Below are 8,660 nucleotides of genomic sequence, written 5' to 3'. Positions count from 1 at the left end.
GATTCCTGTTCCCCTCAGTGGTGTCTTGTCCCCTCAGTGGTGTCTTGTCCCCCTCAGTGGTGTCTTGTCCCCCTCAGTGGTGTCCTGTCCCCCTCAATGCTGTCCTGTCCCCCTCAGCGGTGTCCTGTCCCCTCAGCGGTGTCCTGTCCCCCTCAGCGGTGTCCTGTCCCCCTCAATGCTGTCCTGTCCCCCTCAGTGGTGTCGTGTCCCCCTCAGTGGTGTCCTGTTGCCCGCAGTAGTGTCCTGTCCCTCTCAGTGACCTCCTGTCCCTCTCAATGGTGTCCTGTCCCTCTGGTGCCTCAACTGCACTACTCAGCTTGGTGTCACCTGCAGGCTTGCTGAGGGGGCACTTGATGCCACTAGATGAAGATACTGAGCAGCAGTGTCCCTGAGGGTCAGCCCTTCTCAGTGACCTCCAACTGGAATTGGAGCACTGACTGCTCTGTGACCACCCAACCAATTCCTCATCCGGTGAACACTCTACCCATCGAATCCATCTCTCTCTAAATTAGAAAGGTGGTGTGGGGCCCTTACAGAAGTCATGACGCACAATGTCTGTAGCTCACCCCTTGTCTACTGATGTAGTCACTCCATCACAGAAGTGTGGTAGTTTCAGGCTGTGCCTAGAAATTTTTCCACAGATCTTGAACCCAAAAGTGGTAGAATGTGAATAGATTGGTCAGGTAGGACCTGCACTTGAAGCCATGCTGGCTGTCTCAAATCACATCCCTGTCTTCCATGTGCATCAGCATAGTTTCTAGGAGGGTCTGTTCCATGATCTCCCAAGCACAGAGGTGAGGCTGACAGGTTGGTAGTTCCCAGGGATCCTCCTTTCCAGCCTTTCAAAAATGGGTGCAGTGCTTCCCTTTTTCCAGTCTCCAGGGACTTCACTGGGGGACTGTCAGGACTTTTCAGATATCTTGGAGGGTGGTTTGCCAACAACATCAGCCAATTTCCTCAGGACTCTGGGATGCATCTTATCAGGTCCCAGAGACTTGTGTCTGTTCAGATTGCCCAGGTAGTCACCGACCTGATCTTTTACAGTGGGAGGGACTTTGCTCCCCCAGCCTCCCATTGGATTTTAGCAATCCAGCATGAGGAAATGAAGTAACTTCAATGGATCTGCTGGGCCCTTCATGCAAAAACTGAGTAGCCCAGGGCGAAAAAAAAAAAAAAAAAAAAGCAAAATCAGTCACAAGTTTCTGATTTTATTTTAACAATCTTGCTTTTAAAAAATACAAGTTCTAATGAATGCCAGGGGGATGCCAAGTGTCCACTGGCCATGGGTCTGATCTCTCACCAGTTTCCCCTCCTGGGAGAAGTCACCTCGCTTGTCAGGATAGCAAAGAGAGAGAGCAATGAAATACTAAGTAGCTGAGTTGTGTTACAAGGCCTGTAACAGAAACCCAAGGGATGTAGGTCTTTGTATGGAACAACTTGGTCTAGCAAAGTGTTCCTGACCTGGACCAGTAATTTCATGTTGGCAGAACATGCAGTTAAGTGTGCAAGGTGCATGGGTGATGAGGTATTGCTTACACTTCAATGGTGCTACCACCTCCCTCTCCTGCAAAGGAATCTGTTGTGCAGCAGAGGGGTTTAAGTGGAAGGGAGAGCTCAACTTACCAAAAAGAGAAGGGAATTCCAAAGGAGGGGCAGGGGCAGGGGCAGGCTTATCCACAAGGCCTTGAAGACCTTTAGGGGTTTCTCTGTAGTCAGTCATTGAAAGGGCAGCAGAGCTACCCTTTTAGTTACAAGGGGGCTTCTGTACAGCCAACTGCTACAAGAGCTTTACCCTCTCCAAAGGGCACGTTTGCTAATGACCCAGGAACCACAGCACCACAGAGAACCACTTTGCTTCAAAGGAATTCTATGCAACAGAGCCAGGGTGGGGACTCTCCCTCTCTGGAGATATTCCAGACCCACCCAGATGCACTCCTGTGTGATCTGCTCTGGCCAGGGGGTTGGACTGGATGAGCTTTTGAGGTCCTTTCCAGCCCCTACCATTCTGTGATTCTGGGATCATTTTGCAGGGTCCTCTGCCCCAGGCAACCTTTGCATCCATGGCCGAACTTGAGCTGCGATTTCATTGTCACATGGTTCCAATGTGCCACGCTGAGAGAGAAATTTCAAGTCTGCCATTTTCTCAGCCATGTCTGAAATGGAGAAAGGCACTCACTGTTGAAACAGCAACTTTGTCATGTGCTATGAAAGGGTACTGAAGTCAGACTTGTTAAGAATTCTCCTCCAGTGTCTCAACTATGGGTACAAATCAGTGTGTTAGGGGTGTTCTATGTGCTTTAATGCTAGCGTGGACTCAGCCAGAGCAGCAGCAAAACATAGCTGGGGATGAAATATCTTTCTTTCCTTCACCATGTTTTGGGGTGAAGTTGGTTTGTTTGTTGGGTTTTTTTTTTTTTCCCCTTTTCTTTAGCTTTTTGACTGAAGCATGGAATACTTCCTACATACAGGGAAGGTGTGAGGAAACAATCTGGTCAAGCATCACGTACCTGCAGTTATACCTCCTGTGGCTAGAAACTTAGCATCCCCCTCGACACATCGCACGTCACACAGGAAAAGTTCCACAGTACCAAGTTTTACAATCACAGTCACTCACAGCACCAAGATTGTCCAGACAGAAATAAGTTACTGAAGAAGAAAGGCCACTGGCCAAAATTCACACAACTGCCCATGCAAGGGCTCAGGTTAAAAATAAAGCACTGGTGGGAAAGTTAAGCCTAGCATTATGCTGGCTCTCCTTTTGGCAGGGGGAGAGCAGCAAGTGGCCCATCCTAGCTGCAGCTCTCAACAGGACAGCACTACTGCCCCATCTTTTCTAGGGGCTCTTCTAGCCCCTGAAAACCCATCAGCCACCCAAGAGCTGGGTGAGAAGAGCCCCATGGCATCCCCACTTCTGCCTGTGGGAGTTGGAAGTTGCCAGACTGTAAACATTTTGTTGTAGCAGTCCACTGGAGCAGGCAGTTGATCTCACTCTGTGAAAAGAGAGAGAGGCTGCGTGCCACTGGAGCCTGAGCCCCAGAGAACGGATAGGTGTGCAGGGGAAGCCTGGGCTGTGCCTGCAGTCCTGCTCTTGGCTCTGCGTAGCTTCATTTTCCCTTCTCATCAGGACAGCTCAGAAAAAGGCTTGGGACAGGAAATTGGCATTTTCCCGATGAATGCAGTCTTGCCCAGATAATGAAATATAAGCCTGGGAGGGGCAAAGTCCTTCCTCCAAACGTGGCCTCTGTGCTCCACTTTCATTTGGCTGGTTTCAGGAGCAGCTGGAGCCAGGCAGAGGAGGAGGCCTTCATCCCCACTGAACACTCAGGGCGCTTAAAATCAAAGAGAACTCTGCTTCTATGAGAGGTTGCTAACAATTAACCTTTTCCCTGTTTACCCTTAAGCACGTGCACATGGAAGGCAGGATGCTGCTATGTGGGCTTTCCCCAACACTCAGGAGCACCTCTGCCTCAAAGGCTCCTGCAGCACTTTGCTTTCTGTGCTGGAACGTGAGGTTCACTGAGCACAGGGCCCACCCTGAGCAGTGCCAATGTCCTCTGCTCCCCTGTTGCAGAGAGGGAGCAGTTTGCAGGCCCCCTGGCTCCAGCTGTGCTCTCTCAAGTGGATGTGGAAGGAGCCCTGAGGAACTCTTCCCAGCCTATGTAAAGGGAGACCCTACACTGGGCATAAAAGAAAACCAACACTGATCCCATACACATGCATATTCACAGAGAAATGAGAGCCCCAGCACCTGGGGGCTGCTGTCTGAAGCAAGCAGTAGGCTGCTGCAAACCCTGTTCTCACCAGAAAGAAAGGTCTTGGGGGAGGGGGGTAGTAAAATGGGGTCTGAACCCCTAGATTATGTCCATGCCAGGTTCATGTGTTTCTTTAGCGTGTGAAGAAGATGCAAAATATCGAAGCACAGAGGTAGACATTTTTTGGCTTGGAGAAAGTGGCTCCTAGGCTTTGAACTGAGCAGCTGGCCAGCGTGCTCCCAGATGTTCCCCAGCCGGTGAACAACAGCCTGCTGCAGCTCTGCTGCTGGCAACACAGGTGGCAGCTTTGCGAAACCTAGCAAAACCAAAACGTGCTTCCTTCTGTCCCGCCCACGGCCCAAAGGCACCGTCTCTGCTGGTCAGACCCTTCTCACAGCTCCTCGTTGTGGTCAGGAGGAGTTCTCAAACCAGGGGACAAAGTCCACCGGTCCCCGCTGTTGAGGAAGAAAAGGGAAAACTAAACGTTTACGGGCACAAAGCAACACGATGTCCTGGCGGGGAGCAGGAAGGGAAGAGTGGGACCCCTCCAAACAAGCGGAGAGGCAGGAGGGGTAGAAGACGACCCATCACGAAGGGCAGGTGCGTTTTCCGAGGACGAGCGTCAGCCGAAGCCTCCTGAAGGTAGTCTGGATTGCGCCGACCTGCCGCTGCTGGATTTGTTCGCGGGAAAGGGAGGAGGAGAGCGAGGGTCCGGCCGGGGCGTCCCATTCTTCCTGCTCGGCCGCGGCGGCAGGAACCTGAGCAGAAAGGCAGAGGAGACTCTGCCGGGAGCGGACCCGGAGGCGGCGGGAGTCCCTCCGGGGGCGGCGGCCGTGGGGAACCGGCTCAGCCCTGGGCGGTGACTGCCAAGGCGTTCACATACCCGTGGGGGCCCACGTCGGCGTCGGAGAGACCGTGGGCCAGCGGGGCGGCGGCGGCGGGGGCGGCGGCGGGGGGGCCGTATTTGGCGGGCGGCGGGGTAGCGACGGGGCGGAGGAGGCAGCAGGTCTCCAGTGCCTCCAGGCCGCGACAGGCCAGGAAGAAGAGGTTCTTCAGCATGAAGAGGGAGAGCGGCTGCTGGTAGCGCAGGAGCAGGAGGCAGCGGAGCGCCAGGAGCGGGGCGTCCAGCAGCCCGGCGGGCAGCAAGAGGTGGAGGGTGAGGCGGGCAGCGCCGGGGGGTCGGGCGGCGCTGAGCTCGTAGAGCCACAGCACCGGCGAGGCCAGGCAGAGGAAGTAGACGGCGATAAGGAGGTAGCGCAGCGGGGCGGGCAGCGGCGCCGGCCGCCCGGGCTGCAGCACCAGCTCCAGCAGGGAGAAGCTGTCGAGCAGGTCGAGGCAGGTGGCTAGGAAGGCGGCGGCGGCGCGGTGCTGCGGCGGCGGCTGCGGCGGCAGGAGCAGCTGCCCTGTGCCCTCGGTGCCGATGGCCCTGAGCAGGCAGTACAGCAGCGGGGCGGAGAGCGCCAGCGTGATGCGGAACCCGGTGGTGCCGAGCGGCAGGCGCAGCTCGATCAGCTCCAGGATGGAGGTGCCCAGGATCAGCGCCGCCTTGGGCGTGAAGGCGATGGAGTAGATGAGCCAGGCGAGGTGCGCGTAGGCGAAGTCGCCGCCGCGGGGGGGGGCTCCGGCCCCGCGGCCCCCGGCCCCGCGGCCGCCGGGGGGGCCGTGCAGCAGCAGCGGGTGCGGCGGCGGCGGCCCGGGGGGCGGCGGGGGCCGCTCCCGGCGGCGCGCCCGGCTGTTACGGCAGAAGAAGATGCCCCAGCCGGCCGCCAGCACCAGATCGGTGGCGATCCAGCTGCACCAGTATAGGTCGGTTACGGCGATCAGGTAGAGGTCCAGCAGCGCGCCTTGCCCCAGCAGCAGCACCAGGGACAGCGCCTGGAAGCCCCAGCGCCGCCCGCCCGCCGCCCCTCCGGGCCCCAGCAGTGCCCCCGCCGCCGCCCCGCCGCCCGCCGCCCCGCCGCCCGCCGCCACCGCCCCGTACAGCTCCGCCGCCGTCATGCTGCGGCCCGGGCTCCCGCCGCCGCCGCCTCCGCTGCTGCCGCTGCTGCTGCTGCTGCTGGGGAGCGGCGAGGCGGCGGCCGGCAGCGGGGCGGCGGGCGGCGGCACCAGGGGCTTGCTGATGCTGATGCTGTCCTCCTCCTCCTCTTCCTCCTCCTCCTCCTCCTCGGTGCTGCTGCGGGGGCGGCGGGCTCGCGCCGAGCCTGAGCTCGACCCCGAGCCCCGCCGGCTGCCGCCGCTGCTGGAACCCCCCGGGAAGAGAGGCTGCCGGTCGGCGGCGTGCGGCAGCGGCGGCGGTGGCGGCGGCTGGAAGGAGCCCGAGGAGGAGGAGACCGAGCGCTGGTTGGAGACAGCGCGGTGCATGGTCCTCCCCGGCCCCCGAGCCGGTGCGCCGGGCTCGACGGCCGCGCCGCGGCCCCCGGCCCGCCCCCTGCCCGCCCCCCGGTGCTGCCGCACCGGCACCGGCAGCGGTGCGGAGAGCCCGAGCGGCGGGAACCCGTGGGGGGAGGCCGGGGGCGGTGCCGAACCGCAACCGCAGCAGCTGGCGGAGCTGGGGCGTCTCCGCTGGCGGCGGTGGGTGGGCTGGGGGTGGGAGAGCGGAGAGCGACTGTGCTGCCGGGGGAGGGGAGAAGGGGGGTGAGAAGGGGTGGGGAGGAAGGCGATCCCCACCCTGCCCCCTGCTCTGCACAAAAGCCAAAGATCGGGGAGCACGGCCTGGCTACCTCCTGCCCCCTAAGACCCCCGTGAATGGAGCCAGCGAATGAGCTGGGGCGGCTCGCCCCTGGGCATGCACATCACCCCGGCACTCACTCCAGAAAAGCAGAAGTACTTCAGTCTGCCCTGATCTCTCTGGGCTGACCAAGACAAGGGCCACTGGTCTGTTGCAGAGCCTACAACCAAGCACTCGCTTATGGTTCCTCATCTGTGGCACTGAGCATTTGGCTGCCCGTATTTTCAGGCTGTACATCGAAGCAAGTGGCGTCTGACCAATTTCCTGAGCAAGAAAGACAGTAAGCAGCAAGCCACTTCTCCTTTCCTTGCCAAATAAGTTCCCATCATGCTGGCTTTGCTCTCCAGCCTCTCAAGGTGTGGATTTTGTCAAAGATTGAAGTGCTGCATCTGAGCTCTCTGCTTGTTCCACTGACAAGGCTTCTTTTTTTTTTTGACAGACTTGCCTGCCAAAGAATCAAAACCATGTCCAAACAATTACTGTGACTACAATGTTTGTACAACCCCAAAACCACCTTGCTCAGGGCTCTGTTGGATGGCCTCAAGCCTCATGCTTGGCCAAGGAGGATGTCTGCTGTCAGTGTTGCTTTGCTGTCAGTGTAGGTTCAAGCAAGGCTCAGGGCTGGGGTTGCTCTGTTCAGGGTCAGGCTGGCAGCATGGGTTTTTGAACACCACCATTTGTGTCTCTGAATTTAGTTTCCACCAAGAGGCTGGGTTAGATGGCAGTGTATGTGATCAAAGACCACATCCTTATGGACTGGAGCCTGGCCTTTAGGATGGGTACACTCACCTGCTCCTTCTCAGGGTATGTCACTGGCATGATTAATGTGTGGTCAGTCCTGAGGATTAGCTGAACTGGTTTTGCTCCTCCTACATTTGCCTGTTCCACTGAAAGAAAACATTTCCACTTCTATGAGAGGACGTGGTGTGAAAACAAAGCATCCACCTGGGCTGCTCAGGACAAAAGCTCTCATGCCGACAGGGTTGCTCCTGCCCTACCTGTGCAGCAGACAGTGACAGCTTTGCCTCATTAACTTTGATGCTCCAGGTTTTGTGGGTGCCATAGGCTGGCCATGCTCACTTAGCTGCTCTGGCAGCCTGCCCACGGGCACTCAACTCTCTTCTGGCTCATTTCACAAAGGTTTGGGTGTGTTTCTTGCTGGACTGGTGTCTGTCCCACCTGCTGGAGTAAGTGCAATTGGATGAGCATTCCTGGGCTTTGGGAGGGAATGGGTTGTGACACACCAGCCAGGTGATGTGGTAAGCTCAGCCCAGGGGAATGGAGAAGTGAGGCACCTGGGGGGTGTTGGGTGCTAAGTGGGCCTGGGCTTGCACCTCTTGTACTCTTGGAAGCAAAGTCCTACTAGGCTGAAGTTGCATGAGCAGGGCAAGAGGAGCCCTATGGAAACGTTATCCAGAGACCAAAGGATACCTGGTGGGGCTGGGAAGGTCATAGAATCATAGAATAGTCCAGGCCAGAAGGGACCCCCCAAAGCTCATGCAGTCCAACCTCCCTGCAGTCAGCAGGGACATCCTCAACTAGATCAGGTTGCCCAGAGCCCTGTCCAGCTTCACCTTGAAGTGAAGGGACCTCAACCACCTCCCTGGGCAACCTGTTCCAGTGTTCCACTACCCTCATGGTGCAGAACTTGTTCCTAACATCCAATCTAAATCTGCTCTGCTCTAGTCTGAAGCCATTCCCATTGTCCTCATCACAGGGCTTTGCAAACAGTCTCTCTCCATCCTTCTTGGAGCCCCCTTCAGGTACTGGCAGGCTGCTATTAGGTCTCCCTGGAGCCTTCTCTTCTCCGGGCTGAACACCCCCAGCTCCCTCAGCCTGTCGCTGTAGCAGAGGAGCTCCAACCCCCTGATCATTTCTGTGGCCCTCCTCTGGATCCTCTTTATCAGGTTGATGTCCGTGCTTCCAAGGTAGGCAGGTGGGAACAGGGACCTGTGGCTATAGGGAAGGGGAGCTATGAGCAGGGATGGGTCAGTACTGAGAAGCAGGATGGGAGCTCAAGGGTTTCCTTGGGCAGGGCAAACACAACCTAGACTAACAGGTGAGAATAAAGGAAGAGCTTACTTGTGGGGCAGGAAGCAGGAATTGTGCCTGTGTGTTAAAATGGGAGTGAGAGGAGAAATGTCTTCAACTCAGCACTGAAGAGCTTTTCTGTAGCACAC

The 8,660-nt window shown here is 57.4% G+C and overlaps 1 protein-coding gene across 1 annotated transcript; it reads right to left on the bottom strand.

The window, feature by feature from the left end:
- Nucleotides 1-4,143: 4,143 nt before the first annotated feature.
- LOC128979925 (transmembrane protein 121B-like) lies at nt 4,144-6,113 on the bottom strand. Its single transcript, XM_054398318.1, has 4 exons — nt 5,836-6,113; nt 4,611-5,784; nt 4,344-4,510; nt 4,144-4,207 (listed from the first exon to the last, which is right to left on the bottom strand). Exons 1-4 carry the CDS (start codon nt 6,111-6,113, stop codon nt 4,144-4,146), a joined length of 1,683 nt encoding a protein of 560 aa, XP_054254293.1.
- Nucleotides 6,114-8,660: the final 2,547 nt, after the last annotated feature.

Source organism: Indicator indicator (assembly GCF_027791375.1).
Source record: "Indicator indicator isolate 239-I01 chromosome W unlocalized genomic scaffold, UM_Iind_1.1 iindW_random_scaffold_277, whole genome shotgun sequence".
Classification (NCBI taxonomy): domain Eukaryota; kingdom Metazoa; phylum Chordata; class Aves; order Piciformes; family Indicatoridae; genus Indicator; species Indicator indicator.
The sequence above is the reverse complement of the archived record's forward strand: the minus strand, read 5'-3'. Positions and strand labels throughout refer to the sequence as shown.